Source organism: Scyliorhinus torazame, chromosome 12, assembly GCF_047496885.1.
Source record: "Scyliorhinus torazame isolate Kashiwa2021f chromosome 12, sScyTor2.1, whole genome shotgun sequence".
NCBI classification, from domain to species: Eukaryota; Metazoa; Chordata; class Chondrichthyes; order Carcharhiniformes; family Scyliorhinidae; genus Scyliorhinus; species Scyliorhinus torazame.
The window spans coordinates 229411409-229431482 of record NC_092718.1 but is presented as its reverse complement, the minus strand read 5'-3'; the positions used below and the strand labels follow the sequence as shown (position 1 = coordinate 229431482).

At 49.5% G+C, this 20074-nt stretch overlaps 1 protein-coding gene across 1 annotated transcript in view; it reads right to left on the bottom strand.

The window, feature by feature from the left end:
• Positions 1-20074, bottom strand: part of LOC140387050 (integrin alpha-E-like) — a 434586-nt gene that overhangs the window by 114768 nt on the left and 299744 nt on the right. Inside the window, exon 23 of the mRNA XM_072470061.1 lies at positions 4589-4684. Within this exon, the coding sequence (XP_072326162.1) occupies positions 4589-4684 (96 nt within the window). The remainder of the gene's footprint in view (positions 1-4588; positions 4685-20074) is intronic.

Here is a 20074-nt window from a genome sequence, read left to right as displayed (position 1 = left end):
GTTTACCTCTTATCCTCAAACTATGGCCCCTAGTTCTGGACCCCCCACCATCGGGAACATTCTTTCTGAAGCTACCCTGTCTAATCCTGTTAGAATTGTGTAAGTTTCTCTGAGATCCCCTCTCTCTTCTAAACACCAATGAATATAATTCTAACCAACTTAGTCTCTCCTCATATGACAGTCACGCCATCCCAGAATTATCCTGGCAAACCTTCATTGCACTCCCTCCATAGCAACAACATTCTTCCTCGGATAAGGGCACCAAAACTGCCCACAATACTCCAGGTGTGGCCTCATCGATGACCTATACAATTGCAGTAAAACATCTCTATTCCGATACTCAAATCCTCTCGCTATGAAGGCCAACATACCATTGCCTTCTTTACTGCCGGCTGTACCTGTGCGCTTACTTTCAGCGACTGATGCACGAGGACACCAAGGTCTCGCTGAGTATCCGCCTATCTCAATTTACACCCACTCAAATAATAATCTGCCTTCCTGTTTTTGCTACTGAATTTCTGACATTTATCCACATTATACTGCATCTGCCATACATGGTGCCCTTTCACTCAGCCTGTCCAAATCCCGCTGAAGCATCTCCGTATCCTCCTCACAGCTCACGTTGCCTTTATCGTCCACTCCCTGTAGAGTTCTCCTCTCAGGTCCGGTGCTCTCTGTTGCCTGAAGGTGAGTCCTCCTTCTTTTCTATTCTGCCTGTCTTTTCAAAATGTTAGAAGTCTTACAACACCAGTTTAAAGTCCAACAGGTTATTTTCAAATCACTAGCTTTCGGAGCACTGCTCCTTCCTCAGGTAAATCACCCGAGGAAGGAGCAGTGCTCCGAAAGCTAGTGATTTGAAACAAACCTGTTGGACTTTAACCTGGTGTTGTAAGACTTCTTACTGTGCTCACCCCAGTCCAACACCGGCATCGCCACATCATTTCAAAATGTTGTGTACCCTGGAATATTTATTTCCCAACCTATGTCACTTTGTAGTCATGTCTCTGTAATGGTGATTAGATGTAAACCAGTTATTTCTATTTTTATCTCTAGTTCATCCATTTTATTGCAGATACTCAATGAATTCAGATAAAGTGACTTCAATTTTGGTTTTCTGCCGTACCCTGCATGGATCTTACTCTGTGATTCACTATTACTGATAAACTCACTGCTCTCCGCTCTTCCACTCAGCTAGCCTTTACCAACCTAAATATTGCCTCAACTTTTATCTTTGGATTTCCAAATCTCTTTTACCCTAACCCTTCGTTCATTGAAAGCCATTTTTCCTTCTTCTGGCCAGATTTGCTGGTGCACTCTTAGGTTTATACACTCTGTCTCTTCCTGTCACACTCTGGTCACCATTGCCCATATTGCTACCCCATTCTATTGCTTCATACTTAACTTTACAAATCTTCCCTCCAACTATCTTCTACCTTGAAGATTTTTTTTTATTCGTCAATGGGATGTGGGCGTTGCTGGCCATAAATGGGTCAGCATTTATTGCCCACCCCTGAGAGCAGTTAAGAGTCAACCACATTGTTGTGGGTCTGGAATCACATGTAGGCCAGACCAGGTAAGGACGGCAGATTTCCTTCCCTAAAATGCATTAGTGAACCAGATGGGGTTTTACAACAATTAACAATGGTTTCATGGCCATCTTTAGACCTTTAATTCCAGATTTTTATTGAATTCAAATTTCACCATCTGCCATGGTGTACCCGGGTCACCTCTGGATTACTAGTCCAGCGACAATACCGCTACGCCACTGCCTCCCCTATAAATAGATAGATACAAAGGGCTGAATTCTCTGCCGTCGGGTGTCTCCGTTTTGCCGGCAGCTCGGGGGTTTCCCGACAGCGATGGGCCGACCCACAATGGGAAACCCCATTGACCAGCCGGCGAAACGGAGAATCCCGACGGCGTGCTGAACCAGAAATCGAGTGCGGCGGGACGAAAAAACCCGCCTAAAATATTTGTTCAAAGCCTTTCAATGATTTTCTTTTCCATTAGTTTCCCAATCTTCTCCTCTGACGGAGCCAACCTTTACTTTAGCAACTAGCTTCCTTTATCCCTCAACTCTCTGTTCTTCCAACTCTGTCCTTGTGTGCCCCCTACTCATCATCTCATAATGATAACTTTCCTTTAATTGGCCTTAGATTCTAGAATTCCCTGAAGAAACTCCTTTGCCTTTGATTCTCTCTATTTTTCTTTAAAATCATTCTTAAAACTCACCTCTTCATCCAAGCTATTTTTGAATCTACCTAATATTCTCCGTTTGCAGCACATTGGCACAGTGGTTAGCACTGTTGCTTCACAGCTCCAGGGACCCGGGTTCGATTACCGGCTTGGGTGATTGTCTGTGCGGAGTCTGCACGTTCTCCCCGTGTCTGCTTGGGTTTCCTCCGGGTGTTCCGATTTCCTCCCACAGCCCAAAGATGTGCGGGTTAGATGGATTGGTCACGCTAAATTGCCCCTTAGTGTCCAAAGGTTAGGTGGGATTGCTGGGTTACGGGGATAGGGTGGAGGTGTGGGCTCTTTTACAACATAAATGCAGGTTCTGGTTATTTGTTCATATCTATGGCTGTGGGTGGGATTTCCCTCACCCACCGTGGTGTGTTTTGTGGCGGTAGGGGCGGCCCGCCATTGGCCGTCGGAAGGATCTGCCGGTGCCGCTGGTGCCAATGGGGTTTCCCGGTTCGGACCCTCCACTGCCAGAGAACCCATGGCAGGGGTCTCTGTCGGTGGGACAGGAAGATCTCGACAGTAGGAACGGCCTGATATCCCACCCTACATCTGTCCGGATGAATGAGAATGCATTTGGGGAAAGGGTGTATGTCTACCTGTGGGGGGTACTGTTTATGTACTTTTGTGCAAAATGGCCACACTGTCTCATGTACATATATTGTGCATGTTCCCGTTTTAGGTGAAGAGCAAGGAATGTCTTGTGTTCATTTTACTCTTAAAATATGAAAGTACACATGGGTGTTGGAGAAGATCCCAGACCTGGATTCACACAAGCTGATCATGGGGGGAGGGGACTTTAATACGGCCATTGATCCAAGATTGGACCGGTCGAGCTCAAAGACAGAGAGGGTGCCAGCAATGGCGAAGGAACTAAGGGGTTCATGGAGCAGATGGGTGGGGTAGACCTATGGAGGTTTGGTCGGCCAAGTGAGAAGGAGTTTTCTTTCTTTTTGCATGTACATAAAGTATACTACCAGATCGGATTTTTTATCCTGAACAGGGCTCCACAGGCGGGGGTAGTTGATACCGAGTATTCGGCGATTGCTGTGTCGGACCATGCCCCACATTGGGTGGATTTACAGGTGTGCAAGGCGGGGGGCCAGTGACCGCAATGGAGAGTAGACGGATAACTGTTAGCAGACGAGGGGGTGTGCGGGCATATGAGGGAGTCCATCCAGAACTACCTGGAAAAAATGACATGGAGGAAGTCTCAGCAGCAATGATTTGGGAAGCGCTGAAGGCAGTGGTTAGAGGGGAGCTTATATCGATATAGGCCCACAGGAGGAAGGTGGAGAGAGCAGAGATAGATAGGTTGGTTGGGGAAATACTCCAGGTAGACAGGAGATACGCGGAGGCCCTGGAGGCGGGGTTATTGAAGGAGCTACGGAGACTACAGATGGGGTTTGGTCTGTTGTCTATGGGGAAGACGGTGGAGCAGCTAAGGAAGGCGAGGGGGGTGATATACAAGAATGGAGAGAAGGCCAGCAGAATCGGTTGACGTTGGACTATTTTAAATTGCACCGGGGGACTAGGCAGGGATGCCCCTTCTCCCCATTGCTGTTCGTTTTAGCCATAGAGCCACTGGCAATGGCACTGAGAGCTTCAAGGGGCTGGAACGGGATGGTGCGAGGGGGGGTGGGGGGGGGGTTGAACACAGAGTCTCGCTATACGCCGACGACCTGCTCCTGTATATTTCCGACCCGTTAGGGGGGGATGGGAGAGATTATGAGGATTTTAGGGGAATTTGGCTGGTTCTCGGGGTACAAATTGAATATGGGGAAAAGCGAGATGTTTGCAATCCAGGCAAGGGGGCAGGAGAGGAGACTGGGAGAGCTGCCGTTCAGAGTGGTGGGAGGGAGCTTTTGTTATTTGGGAATCCAGGTGGCACGGGACTGGGGGCTGTTACATAAACTAAATCTGACCCGGCTAGTAGAACAGGTGAAGGAGGACTTTCGAAGGTGGGACATGCTCCCGCTGTCACTGGCAGGCAGAGTACAGACCGTGAAAATTATGGTCCTCCCGAGGTTTCCGTTTGTTTTTCAGTGCCTCCCCATCTTTATCCCAAGGGCCTTTTTTAAACGGGAAAATAGGGTGATTTGGGGTTTTGTGTGGGCGGGTAAAACTCCACAAGTGAAGAAAGTGGTGCTGGAGCGTGGCCGAGGAGGAGGGGGGGGGGGGGGGGAGTTAGATTATTGTTTAGAAGAGGTGGGACTTGTGAGGGAGGAAGTCGGTCTTTGCACTGTGTTTATATTTATATTTGTACTGTTATTATTATAAAATTATAAATGCCTCAATAAAATGTTTTTCAAAAACAAATGTGAAAGTAAAAGGTTTTAGTACTTACTGGTGTCGTTCTCTTGAACACTGGGTGAGAAATATCACAGTTTAAGAATGATAAGGAAGACGTTGTTGTTTGATCAGTACACTTGATATCTCCAAGCTGAAAAGAAGGTAATAACACATAGATTAGGTGCAAAAATACAGGTAAGGCAAGTGATGAAACTCAACCATTGTTCGGCAATACTCATTCAATTCTCTGATTTCAATTTGATTGAATGTTTCCTTTTGGATTTTGTATCTCCAGCTGTACCATGGACATGATGCTCACCCACGTGATACAATATAAAGAACGATATTTAAAGATCTAGTGCAGAAATTAAATTTAGAGGAACCAGGTGATCTCTAGAATTATTCTTAAGAAGCAGAAGTGTCACAGAGATTCACACTACTTCCCTAGAATTGCTACTGTGTGCAGTCAGGAGTAGGAGCAACAATAACAGGGAAGAGATGTTAGGAGGTGGCTGAGAGGGTTAGCAGCTGCCCTGGTCTCAAGTGCAATGTAGTACACAACTTAATGATTTACCTATATCTTGTTCAGAAATCCCAACCTTCTCCACCTTGCCAAGCTTACCTTCAAATCAACTCCTCATATCCAGTTAAGTTTCAGCATGTCTGAGACTTCTCTTTCTAAGTATTTTCACATCTCCCCATTTATCCATCCCTTATTGCCGCTCACTCCATCTTACCTGACATGATAGTGTATGATAATCACTCTCACTACTCCATCCAGTAGGTAAATATTTGATCTCCAGTCACTCAAGTTTTGTTTCTTTGTCTCTTTTAAAACCAGAGAGCACTATCACATTTGCGAGGGACAGGGAGAGAATTGGAGGGAGGACATAACAAATAACCTGGGATTATTTAACTGGACACAAATACTTGGTTACACGAGCTGGTCAGAGGCTGGGAATTCTGCAGTGAGTAACTCGCCTCCTGTCTCTTCAAAGCCAGTCCAACATTTCTAAGGTACAAGTCAGGAGTCTGATGGAAAATCCCCAACTTACCTGGATGTAGCTAGAACAACATTTAAAAAACACACCACATTCCAATGTAAAGTAGCCCAATTGTTTGGCACCGCATCCACCACTCTAAACATGAAATCCCTTTACCAATGGCACAGCAGCAGCAGTGTGTACCAGATACAGGATGTGTTGCAGCAACTCACCAAGCCTCAAATGCACTTTTGCAACCCACATCCTCCACCACCTCGAGGAACAAAGGCAGAAGGTGCATTGGAACACCACAACCTGAAAGCTCTCCTCCACGTCACACATCGTCCCAACTTGAAAATGCATTGCCATTCTTTTACTGTCCCTGGGTTCAAATCTCTAAACACTCTCCCTAACAACATTGTGGGTTGATTGATCTTTATCGTTGTTGGGCTATTATTTGCCAGAACAAGTTTATAGCAATAGTGTGTGTAGCACAATCAATCACTCACGAGACGAGATGAGAAGGAGTCGAACGATGGCTTTATTACGCAGACTTGTTCCCCAGCAGCTCAGTTACAGAATGCGGCTGCTGGGAGAACCCGGGCTCTTATACTCCGCCTTACTGGGTGGAGCCAGTAGGCGGCTGATCCAATCGGGATCCAGTGTCTATCCACCAATAGCCTCTTGGCATCACAGGGTACCGATCAACCATTCGGTCCATCTCCCGTTGGAAGACCGAGACCCCGTTAGGGACGCCGAATGGAACCCTTAAAAAATGATGGAGCCTCCCATCTGCTTCGAAAGCAGTGTATTTTCGGTCGCTCGGGCGGATGGGGAGCTGGTGGTAGGCGGACTTAAGGTCCACCGTGAAAAGACCTTGTACTGTGCAATCTGGTTGACCATGTCGGATATGCGGGGGAGAGGGTACGCATCCAGCTGCGTGTACCTATTGATGATTTGACTATAGTCTACGACCATCCTCTGCTTCTCCCCGGTCTTTACAACTACCACCTGGGCTCTCCAGGGACTATTGCTGGCCTGAATTATGCCTTCCTTCAGCAGCCACTGGACTTCTGACCAGATAAAAGGTCGGTCCTGGGCGCTGTACCGTCTGCTCCTAGTGGCGACTGGTTTGCAATCCGGGGTGAGGTTCGCGAACAGGGAAGGCAGATCGACCTTGAGGGTCGCGAGGCTGCAGATAGTGAGTGGGGGTATAGGGCCGCCGAATTTAAACGTTAAACTCGTGATTACACTGAAAATCCAATCCCAGGAGTGTGGCAGTGCAGAGGTGGGGAAGGACGTAAAGCCGGTAGTTCTTGAACTCCCTACCCTGCACCGTGAGGTTCGCGATGCAGAACCCTTTTATCTCTACCGAATGGGACCCTGCCGCCAGAATTTTTTTTTGATTACTCGGGTAGATCGGAAGGGAATGTCTTACCGTATCGGGGTGTATAAAACTCTCCGTGTTCCCAGAGTCGATCAGGCAGGGCGTCTCGTACCCGTTTATAAATACTATTGTTGTTGCTGTTTGGAGCGTTCGGGGCCGCGACTGGTCCAGGGTCACAGAAGCCAGTCGTAGTTGCTGCATCGGGGCATTTTCTTCAGGCCCCGTGTGGCCGTCCATCCCAGGGTCCTTAGCCATCAGCCAAGATGGCGGCGTCCACGGGTCGCACACGGTCGGGGGTGGACAAGATGGCGCCGCCCATGGATCGCACGTTGCCGGGGGAGCACAAAATGGCGGCGCCCATCCCTCCCGCATGGAGTCCAGGACCCAAGATGGCGGCGCCAGTTGGCCGCACATGGATCGCTGGGGGGGTTGAGTTTGGGGTTCTCCCCCGGAGATTGCGGCCTGGCACACTGCTAAAAAATGCCCCTTTTTGCCGCACCCTTGACAGAGGGCCGAGCGGGCCAGGCAGCACGTTCGGGGGTGTTTCCCCTGCCCACAAAAGTAGCAACGGGGCCCCCCTGGGTGATCTGCTGCTCTGGCAGCGCAGGCCTGTGGGGGGTCCCGGGGGTTCGGTCGCGGCGGGGGTCCACGGTGCCCAAGGGGCTGCCGCGCGGTCAGGGGCGTAGGCGCGGGCGTTCTGTGACGCCACATCAAACGAGGCCGCGAGGGCCCATGCCTCTTTGAGGCCTAGTGTGTCTCTTTCCAGCAATCGCTGGTGAATTTGGGATGAAAGCATACCTGCCACGAACGCATCTCGGACCAGCAGCTCTGTGTGTTCATTAGCCGAAACCGATGGGCAGTTGCAGTTTCTCCCCAGTATTAACAGCGCATTGTAGAATTCGTCCAGCGATTCCCCGGGGATTTGCCGTCTCGTCGCGAGCTGGTGGCGTGCGTAGACCTGGTTGACGGGCCGAACGTAGATTCCTATTAGCATGGCGATCGCCGTCGGAAAATCGTCCGCATCCTCTATGAGCGTGTAGATTTCAGGGCTCACCCTGGCATGCAGGACCTGGATTTGCTGTTCTTCTGTCGGTATGCTCGGGGCCGTTCGGAGGTATCCCTGAAAACACGCTAACCAATGTTTAAAAGTGGCCGCTGGGTTTGCCGCGTGGGGGCTGATTCGCAGACACTCCGGAATGATTCGGAGTTCCATGTCCTTAAAAGTTTGCGTAATAAATTGTAGCACAATCAATCACTCACAAGACGAGATGAGAAGGAGTCGAACGATGGCTTTATTACGCAGACTTGTTCCCCAGCAGCTCAGTTACAGAATGCGACTGCTGGGAGTCTTATTCTCCGCCTTACTGGGTGGAGCCAGCAGGCGGCTGATCCAATCGGGATCCAGTGTCCATCCACCAATAGCCTCTCGGCATCACAGGGTACCTTAATACCCCTAATACATACCACCACAGTGTGTGTCTAAGAATAACTTGTGGCCTGTGAACCAACAGCACTGTCGACACATTTACACCAAATGGGCTGCAACAGTTCAAGAGCACAGCTCACCATCACCTTAGAATTTACAGTACAGAAGGAGGCCATTCGGCCCATCGAGTCTGCAATGGCTCTTGGAAAGAGCACCCTACCCAGGCCCAGATCTCCACCCTAGCCCCATAACCCAGTAACCCCACCCAGCGCTAAGCAATTTTGGACACTAAGGGCAATTTAGCATGGCCAATCCACCTAACTTGCACGTCTTTGGACTGTGGGAGGAAACCGGAGCACCCGGGGGAAACCCACGCACACACGGGGAGAACGTGCAGATTCCGCACAGACAGCGACCCAAGCTGGGAATCGAACCTGGGACCCTGGAGCCGTGAAGCAATTGTGCTAACCACTATGCTACCGTGCTGCCCAACTTGTTGGTGCACCAGCTGGCATTAACTGACGGAAGCAGACAAAATTGAATACTCCCTGACAGTTTGATTAACCTTTAAATACAGCTTTTAATATTTAACTCAGACTTCAGTTCTGTGTTTATTTAAACAGTTACATAAGTTTCAGAATTCACAGCTTGAACAAAAATATACGACCCGCTTCGAGAGACTTTGGTCAGGCCGGCTCTGGAGGGTGTCCTTTGTGAGCTTCCAAACTCGGGTCTGAACTTGCTCAGGTTGATCTCTGGCGTTATCACCCATGAAATCACAGAAGTTGTTGTGTTTTATAAGGTTTTAGTTAAATAATCCTTCAGCTTCTAGGCATCATTCAACCTTGAGAGAGAGAGTCTTATCCTCAATGCTCCAAAACAAAGTATTATCAATGAAATGTCCAGTTGCAAGTTGTTGTCCCAAGAAAGTGTGGCCATCTAAAATGGCCTCCCGCAAAGAGTGAAGGGAAATGTGGTCAAGCTGGGACACCGACAGACCACAGTTTGCAAATATACAAGCTGCAGCCCAGACTTTATGCCGAAACTCACACCTGCAAAAGGGCCATTAAAAGGCAATTAAAGGCACAATAAGACAATCCCATCCATCACATTGTCTCCCAGACAAAGCGGCACTAGCCCCTGATCGGAACACTCCCAGGATTGGCCACTGAATGTCCACCCCAAAATTGATGTGGCAGCCCCTGATTGGACATAACCGATCAGGGGGTGGAGCCCTGAGCAATTGATTGACAACATCCCAGAGACCACCCACAAAAGGGGCAGGGAAAACTCAAGCCGGTTAAAAGGCAGCGCAGGCCTGCATTCCTTCTCTTTCGATTGGTCTTTTCTGACTGATCTTCGACTGCAGCAAGCTATCAACACCAGTCAAGTTCAAGGGCCCACGACATCCATCGAAGGACAAAACAGAACCCAGACGACCTCCAAGAACTCCAGCCCACCTGAAGTTAGGAAACAGATAAGGCCATATCTACTCTATATCTGCCAGTCACCTGGAAGTTAAGTTAAGTTTAAGTGTGATAGTTATAGTCCATTGTGCATGAACGTGTGATTACTTAAGTAATTAACCTTGTGTTATAACCTGCGTACTGACGATTGGCTGGGGACTAATGACTATCCCACAATCCTATGGGAGTATGAACTTCCCCAACGAGGGGGGGCGGAGAAACTCCTACTATAAATAAGCTGGCCAGTCCAGGAACCAGGAGGAAGGAGAAGGTAGCAAGGGAAGTTACTGCTACTGTTATGTATATATTGTTATAGTAAATAAACGTTATTATTTTGTATCCTTCAAACTCGTGCTGGATTCTTCGGGGCCCTTACAAAACTGGCGACGAAGGTAAAAGTGAATAGCTGTCTACACTGCTGAAGCCACCTCCCTGGATTTTTGTTGGATACAGGTTGGAAGTTGTTTTCTATTATACCATGCCTCTGTACGGACGTTTGGATGTTTTTGATGCTGCGCTGGAAAGCTGGAACCAGTACGCACAACGGATGCGTTACTATTTCCGGGCAAACAATATCACTGAAAACGAGCGCCAGGTGGTCATATTGCTCACCGCCTGCGGGCCGCATACGTTTGGGGTGATTAGGAGCCTTACGTACCCAGCTGCGCTGGACACCAAAACGTTTGATGAACTTGTGAATATAGTGGGGCAACACTTTAACCCAACCCCGTCCACGATAGTCCAGCGTTACCGGTTTAATACCGCTGAGAGGACCCCTGGAGAATCCCTTGCCGATTTTTTTTTTTTTTTTTTTTTTTTTTTTTTTTTTTTTATCCAGGCTACGCGGGATTGCGGAATACTGTGACTATGGTGAGACCTTGTCAGAAATGTTACGCGACCGTTTGGTTTGCGGTATTAACAATGCGGCCACCCAGAGAAAGTTGTTAGCGGAGCCAACATTGACTTTTCAACACGCAATACAAATAGTCTTGTCCCGAGAGAGCGCAGAGCGAGGAGTACAGGAGCTACAGGGAATGGAAGTGCATGCCTTGGGGCGTAACCCTTTCCGCCCAAAAACGTCCCCCCGCACTCCTGCGGTACCTTGGGCGAGGCAACGACCAGACCGACGCCAGTGGCCATAGGACATTCCTCCCCGAAGGGAGCCTTCTCCAGAGCCAATGGATGAGGAGCCATGTCCGTGTCAGATGTTGTAGGCGCCGACCCCGTCGCGGACGGCGGTCCTGGGGACGCCAGAGGCGCCGTCGTTCCGACCGAAACTGGGACCAGCCCAGGGGCCGTAACTGGGACCAGCCCAGAGGCCGTACCTTCCATGTGGATGAACCTGCGGCGACCACTCCTGAGGACATGGAGACGGAGGATGACTGCCTGCAGCTGCATTGTGTGGCAGCTCCCCGTGTGGCCCCCATTAAGGTGACAGTGCGGGTCAATGGCCACCCGCTGGAGATGGAGTTGGATACTGGCGCAGCGGTCTCCGTGATCGCCCAGAGGACATCGACCGCATCAAGCAGGGTATACAGACCCTTACATTAACTGACTCACAGGCCAGGTTGGCCACCTACACGGGGGAACCACTGGACATTGCAGGAACTACAATGACCCCTGTTGTCTATGGACGCCAGGAAGGGTGTTTCCCACTTATTGTAGTGCGTGGCCATGGGCCCAGCCTGTTTGGTCGGGACTGGTTGCGCCATTTGCGGTTGCAATGGTAGCACATCCTCCAAACAGTTTCTGGAGGGTTGACTGAGGTGCTAGGACGATACCCAGAGGCATTCCAGCCTGGTTTGGGGAAAATAAAAGGGGCCGTAGCCCGTATCCAAGTTGAACCAGGAGCCACGCCGCGCTATTTCCGGGCGCGCCCAGTGCCTTACGCTTTGCTCGAGAAGGTAGAAGGGGAGCTCACTTGTTTGGAGAGTTTGGGTATTATCAGGCCCGTCCGTTTTGCTGACTGGGCAGCACCAATTGTACCAGTAATGAAGCCAGATGCCACAGTTCGCTTGTGTGGCGACTATAAACTTACAGTGAATACAGTTTCCCGACTCGACCGATACCCAATGCCTCGCATAGAGGATCTCTACGCAAAACTTGCAGGCAGACTCTCATTCACAAAATTAGATATGAGTCACTCCTACCTGCAGTTGGAGCTGGACCCTGCCTCCCGACCATATGTAACAATTAACACACACCGGGGCCTGTATGAATATACACGGTTGCCCTTTGGAGTATCCTCTGCCTGCGCAATTTTTCAACGTGTTATGGAGGGCATTTTGAGAGGTTTACCACGTGTGGCTGTCTACCTAGATGACGTGTTGATTACAGGGACGTTGGAGCAAGAGCATTTGGAAAATCTGGAGGCTGTCCTTAAACGCCTTTCGGAGGCTGGAGTCCGTTTACGTCACACAAAGTGCGTATTTCAGACAAAAGAAGTAGTCTACCTAGGTTATCGGGTGGACCACGAGGGTCTTCGTTCTTTTCTCGGTCTCGTAAACTATTACGGGAAGTTCCTCCCCAATCTGGCAACTACGCTGGCCCCCTTACACCTGCTGCTAAAGAAAAATCACACCTGTGTTTGGGGTCAGCCGCAAGAAACTGCTTTCCGGCGGGTAAAGCAACAATTGTCGTCATCTGGGTTACTAACCCGCTATGATCCGGGAAAGCCTTTGCTCGTCACGTGATGCATCCCCGTATGGTATTGGGGCTGTCCTGTCCCACAAGATGGAGAACGAGGCCGAGCGACCGATAGCTTTCGCCTCCCGCACATTGACTGCAGCGGAGAAAAAGTACGCACAGATCGAGAAGGAGGGCCTGGCAGTGGTTTTCGCGGTGAAACGCTTCCACCAGTATGTGTACGGCTGCCATTTCACTATCGTGACTGATCATAAGCCCCTGCTGTGACTCTTCAGAGAGGATAAGCCAATACCGCCCATTGCTTCTGCACGGATCCAGCGCTGGGCTTTGTTGCTTGCTGCATATGAGTATTCTCTGGAGCACAAACCAGGTACGCAGATAGCAAATGCCGACGCACTGAGCCGATTGCCTTTATCAACCGGCCCCATGTCGACCCCCACGACCGGTGAGGTGGTCGCAACCCTAAATTTTATGGACACCTTGCCTGTCACGGCATCACAGATCCGTGAGTGGACCCAGACGGAGCCAGTCCTGTCAAAGCTTCGGCACATAGTCCTGTATGGTGGGCAGCATAGACAGCTCCCAGGCGAGTTGCGGGCATTTTCCTCCAAGCTGTCAGAGTTCAGCATGGAAGACGGCATCCTCTTGTGGGGGACGCGTGTGATTGTCCCGGAAAAAGGCCAGGAGCTGATATTATCAAAGAACAACAAAGAACAAAGAAATGTACAGCACAGGAACAGGCCCTTCGGCCCTCCAAGCCCGCGCCGACCATACTGCCCGACTAAACTACAATCTTCTACACTTCCTGGGTCCGTATCCTTCTATTCCCATCCTATTCATATATTTGTCAAGATGCCCCTTAAATGTCCCTATCGTCCCTGCTTCCACTACCTCCTCCGGTAGCGAGTTCCAGGCACCCACTACCCTCTGCGTAAAAAACTTGCCTCGTACATCTACTCTAAACCTTGCCCCTCTCACCTTAAACCTATGCCCCCTAGTAATTGACCCCTCTACCCTGGGGAAAAGCCTCTGACTATCCACTCTGTCTATGCCCCTCATAATTTTGTAGACCTCTATCAGGTCGCCCCTCAACCTCCTTCGTTCCAGAGAGAACAAACCGAGTTTATTCAATCGCTCCTCATAGCTTATGCCCTCCATACCAGGCAACATTCTGGTAAATCTCTTCTGCACCCTCTCTAAAGCCTCCACATCCTTCTGGTAGTGTGGCGACCAGAATTGAACACGATACTCCAAGTGTGGCCTAACTAAGGTTCTATACAGCTGCAACATGACTTGCCAATTCTTATACTCAATGCCCCGTCCAATGAAGGCAAGCATGCCGTATGCCTTCTTGACTACCTTCTCCACCTGTGTTGCCCCTTTCAATGACCTGTGGACCTGTACTCCTAGATCTCTTTGACTTTCAATACTCTTGAGGGTTCTACCATTTACTGTATATTCCCTACCTGCATTAGCCCTTCCAAAATGCATTACCTCACATTTGTCCGGATTAAACTCCATCTGCCATCTCTCCGCCCAAGTCTCCAGACAATCTAAATCCTGCTGTATCCTCAGACAGTCCTCATCGCTATCCGCAATTCCACCAACCTTTGTGTCGTCTGCAAACTTACTAATCAGACCAGTTACATTTTCCTCCAAATCATTTATATATACTACAAACAGCAAAGGTCCCAGCACAGATCCCTGTGGAACACCACTGGTCACAGCCCTCCAATTAGAAAAGCATCCCTCCATTGCTACCCTCTGCCTTCTATGGCCTAGCCAGTTCTGAATCCACCTTGCCAGCTCACCCCTGATCCCGTGTGACTTCACCTTTTGTACTAGTCTACCATGAGGGACCTTGTCAAAGGCCTTACTGAAGTCCATGTAGACAACATCCACTGCCCTACCTGCATCAATCATCTTAGTGACCTCCTCGAAAAACTCTATCAAGTTAGTGAGACACGACCTCCCCTTCACAAAACCGTGCTGCCTCTCACTAATACGTCCATTTGCTTCCAAATGGGAGTAGATCCTGTCTCGAATAATTCTCTCCAGTAATTTCCCTACCACTGAAGTAAGGCTCACCGGCCTGTAGTTCCCGGGATTATCCTTGCTACCCTTCTTAAACAGAGGAACAACATTGGCTATTCTCCAGTCCTCCGGGACATCCCCTGAAGACAGCGAGGATCCAAAGATTTCTGTCAAGGCCTCAGCAATTTCCTCTCCAGCCTCCTTCAGTATTCTGGGGTAGATCCCATCCGGCCCTGGGGACTTATCTACCTTAATATTTTTTAAGACACCCAACACCTCGTCTTTTTGGATCACAATGTGACCCAGGCTATCTACACCCCCTTCTCCAGACTCAACATCTACCAATTCCTTCTCTTTGGTGAATACTGATGCAAAGTATTCATTTAGTACCTCGCCCATTTCCTCTGGCTCCACACATAGATTCCCTTGCCTATCCTTCAGTGGGCCAACCCTTTCCCTGGCTACCCTCTTGCTTTTTATGTACGTGTAAAAAGCCTTGGGATTTTCCTTAACCCTATTTGCCAATGACTTTTCATGACCCCTTCTAGCCCTCCTGACTCCTTGCTTAAGATTTGCACAATGGGCATCCAGGCGTGACCAAAATGAAAATGTTGGCCCGGAGTTATGTCTGGTGGCCAGGCCTCGACACCAACATTGAGAAGGTGGCCCAAAACTGCTCCATTTGCCAGGAGCATCAGAAGCTTCCGCCGGCCGCGCCCCTACATCACTGTGAATGGCCAGGGCGGCCTTGGGCACGCTTACATGCAGATTTCGCAGGCCCTTTTCAGGGATCCATGTTCCTTCTACTAATTGACGCCCAGTCCAAATGGCTGGAGGTGCATAAGATGCAGGGGACAACGTCCTGCGCAACAATTGGAAAAAATGCGTTTATCATTTAGCACGCATGGCCTCCCCGAGGTGCTGGTCACGGATAATGGCACTCCATTCACGAGTGAGGAGTTTGCTAGGTTTACAAAGATGAACGGCATCCGCCATATCCGCACTGCCCCTTACCACCCGGCTTCAAATGGGTTGGCAGAGCGTGCAGTGCAAACATTCAAAAGAGGCCTAAAGAAGCAGTCTTCCGGATCAAGGACACGAGACTGGCTCGGTTTTTGTTTACGTACAGGACCACCCCCCATACAGTGACAGGGGTAGCTCCCGCAGAACTCCTAATGGGCCGGAGACTTCGCACCCGCCTTAGTATGGTCTTCCCGGACATTGGCGCAAATGTACGCCGCACACAAGAACGGCAGGGATCGGGATTGTCTCGGCATCATCCGATTCGGCAGTTTGCGCCCGGTGACCCAGTATTCGTGCGGAATTTTGCTGGTGGTGCCCAATGGGTTCCTGGTGTAATCTTTCGCCAAATGGGCCCTATATCGTACCAAGTGCAAGCCCAGGGTCGTCTCCAGCGAAAACATGTAGACCACCTCCGGTCCAGAAGATCATCCCCGCAAAAGATTCCCCGCCCCCGGAGCTCAGTTCAACAGCGGCAAAAACCAGAAACAAGGGAAGGTAGTCCTCCAAATCTTCCACTGGTGCCTCACTCGAAGCCTGCGCAGGTCGTGACGGGACCGAATGGGGATAGAGACGCTGACATGACGGAGGCAGCAGACTCTGACTCCGAGATGGAGACACAGGATGAATCAGAGGGGGAATCCTCGGGTCCACAGGCCGTGGATGTACAACCGCGCCGTTCATCACGGAAGCGCCGGTCTCCGTCTCGTTATACGCCGCCTGATCCAGCGCCGCATGCAAATGGCGTCCGGCCTGCGGCCAAACGAGTTTGACGCCTTCCTTCGCCAGGGCCTACGGTGGATTCCTTGGACTTTGGCGGGGAGGGATGTTATAACCTGCCTACTGACGATTGGCTGGGGACTAATGACTATCCCACAATCCTATGGGAGTATGAACTTCCCCAATGAGGGGGGCGGAGAAACTCCTACTATAAATAAGCTGGCCAGTCCAGGAACCAGGAGGAAGGAGAAGGTAGCAAGGGAAGTTACTGCTACTGTTATGTATATATTGTTATAGTAAATAAACGTTATTATTTTGTATCCTTCAAACTCGTGCTGGATTCTTCGGGGCCCTTACAAAACCTTGTGTCTAGTAAATAAACTCTGATTGAACTAAAATACTTGTGTGATTATTTGTCCACCATCCGGGTTAAAACACACTGTGGTTAGAAAAGAGCTAGCAAAGTCATTCTGCTTCAGCTGCAGTTTTTCACAGACAAATCTCTTGGCTTCTGTTACCTGGGGCTGGTTTAGCACAAGGCTAAATCGCTGGCTTTGAAAGCAGGCCAAGGCAGGCCAGCAGCACGGTTCAATTCCTGTACCAGCCTGCCCGAACAGGCGCCGGAATGTGGCAACTAGGGGCTTTTCACAGTAATTTCATTTGAAGCCTACTTGTGACAATAAGCGATTTTCATTTCATTTCACCACCATGCCTCCCGGCACAATGTTGGCAACTGTCCCATCAACATTTTCAAGAGCAATTATGTATGGGCAACAAATGGTGGCCTTATCAGTGAATCACACATTCCATGGAAGAATTGTCATGAAATGTAATTGTCATTGAAGTGCAAGATGTATTTGCAGATATGAAGTATAAGTTAAAGTGCAAATGCAGAATGGAAGACAAATGTAATCTGTTACAAAAGAAGTATTATGTATCTTAAGATATGGAATAAGATTAGAGAAATTCTTATGATTGATTAAATCCACAGACTACAGAAACAACTGCCATTGTGTAACAAATTGCTAAGCTGGGTGAAAGGGTGTAGTTTTTAGACCTTATATTGAATTTTGTTATCCAATAAATGCTGAAGGGATTAAATACTTCTGTATTGATGTGCATTACACACACAAGCTGTTTAGTTGAAGTTGTTAGCTACAGGAAGCAAGGCCACATCTCGCTGGTGATGGGGCCCAGGAAAGGATAAGCTGCAGATCAAAAATAACAAGGGAACAATGTAGCATCTTTCAACGGTGTCAAATTGCCTGGAAGAAGACATAACTGTTCAGAATTGTTAATGCAGCAGGCCATTCTTTACCTTGGGAAATGGATTATAAATTAGAAGAGTCAGACAAGCGGGTGGTTGATATCCACATTCTTGATCATGGGGAGCCAATGATAAATATTAGAAGACAGCATGTACGTGTTTTTATACTGATTTGATATTTTAATGATTGTCAGCATGCATTAGTGATAATTGGTTAGCTGTTCTCATATGCTAGGCATGATATAATCTTAATCGATATTGGACAAAGAAAGCTAGTAGCAAATGATTGGTATGTGCTAATTTCTTGTAACCGAATCTGAAGTGTAACTGTCTGTAGAATTATCGAATCTGAGCACTCTGGCATCCCAACTTGGAATGCCGCTAGTGCTTGCTGTAGCATTGTAATAAAGGCCTAATTTATAATTCCAACAGTCTTCGTCTATTTTCCCATGAGTGGGAGAAGGTACTACATTAAAGTCGAATAGCTGTATTTTTCCCTCCAACACGATGATTGACTTGGTGACCGATGAACTGGGCAGGGAAAAGTCATAAGATTCAGAAAGAGCAAAGAAAAAGGATGCTGCTGCATAATTCTGAGCGGGAGAGAGAAAAGCAGAATAAGTGTACATGAACAGAGACCTAGCAGAATAAAAGACTCTCTGTGACAAAGCGTGATTGGATCCATTGGTCATATGGCCAAGAAAAAAGGTATAAAAGAAAGGGACTGTGAGTGGACATAACTGACGGCTGCAATCTATCACCTAAGAAGCTGAACACAAAGAAGTAGACAACCTACATTACTGTCCATTAGCTTCACAGATGAAGTGTGATCTGCTTGGATCTGTAAATTACTACCTAGTCACTGTAATGTGTTGATCTCTGTTGTTTACCAATAGGTTTGCTGTAATGACTTGGTGTCAAGTCTGAATCCCTCACAATTATGACTGTACCTTCACCACAAGGACTGCAGTGGCGTAGTACTGCGCTGTAATGTTCTATGTTCTAGATTCAAATATTCAAATAGTGCTCTGGGGCGAAATTCTCCAGAAACGGGGCGATGTCCGCCAACTGGCGCCCAAAACGGCGCCAATCAGACGGGCATCGCGCAAGCCCCAAAGGTGCGGAATGCTCCGCATCTTTGGGGGCCGAGCCCCAACATTGAGGGGCTAGGCCGGCGCCGGAGGAATTTCCGCCCCGCCAGCTGGCGGAAACGGCCTTTGTTGCCCCGCCAGCTGGCGCGGAAATGACATCCCCGGGCTGCGCGTGCGCGGGAGCGTCAGCGGCTGCTGACAGTTTCCCACACATGTGCAGTAGAGGGAGTCTCTTCTGCCTCCGCCATGGTGGAGACCGTGGCGGAGGCGGAAGGGAAAGAGTGCCCCCACGGCACAGGCCCACCCGTGGATCGGTGGGCCCCGATCACGGGCCAGGCCACCGTGGGGGCACCCCCTGGGGCCAGATCGCCCCGTGCCCCCCCCCCCCCCCCCAGGACCCCGGAGCCCGCCCACGCCGCCTTGTCCCGCTGTTCAAAAGGTGGTTTAATCCACGCCGGCGGGACAGGCAATTTATCGGCGGGACATCGGCCCATCCGGGCCGGAGAATCGAGCGGGGGGGGGGGGGCCCGCCAACCGGCACGGCGCGATTCCCACCCCCGCCGAATATCCGGTGCCGGAGACTTCGGCAACCAGCGGGGGCGGGATTCACGCCAGCCCCCGGCGATTATCCGACCCGGCGGGGGGTCGGAGAATGACGCCCATTGTCTCTGGGCTAATCATCGAGGGACCCAGGGGACCCGGGTTTGAATCCCACTATAGCAGTTGGTGGAATTTGAATCAATAAAAATCTGGAATTGAATCCAATAATAATCTGTAATTAAAAATCTAATGCTGACCATGAAACCATTGTTGACTGTTGTAAAAACTCATCTGGTTCACTAATATCATTTAGGGAAGGAGATCTGCCGTCCTTAACCTGGTCTACATGTGACTCCAGACACACAGAAATTCGGTTGACTCTTAAATGCCCTCTGAAAGCGAGACTCTCAGTTCAAGAAGAAAATAGGGATGGGCAACAAACGCTGGTGTTGGCAGCAATGCCCACATCCCAAGGGAGGATAAAGCAAAACAAAGAGGTGGCTCATGACTTCCGGTGGAATGAATGGTCGCACACAGGGTGGCTAAGACTCGATGGTGTTGGTTTTGGCCCTTTTTCACCCATGTTTTGGGTAGATTCTGCAGAAAAGTGGAACGGAAAGTGGGAAAGAAATTGTCCCCTGGATTGGCATGTTTACTGGCTATCAGACCTGGCAGAAGATGTGGGACCTGGCGAAGGAGTTGGAGGAGACTTGTGGAGCAGCACCAATTGTGAAAATGGCAGAGGAGGAAGGGTCATTAGTGGTGGGAAAACCTCAGATGGAGCAACTGATGAGCTTCATCAAGGAGGAATTTCAGCAGCAAAAGAAAGAGATGTACATTGACCGATCAAAGGCGATTGAGGCAGCAATGGCACCTCATCCTGGGTCGCTGGATCAGGTGGGAAAGTGCCTCAAAGCGCAGGGGGATGATCCAAGATGTGGAGGTGGTGTGGTGTCCTACG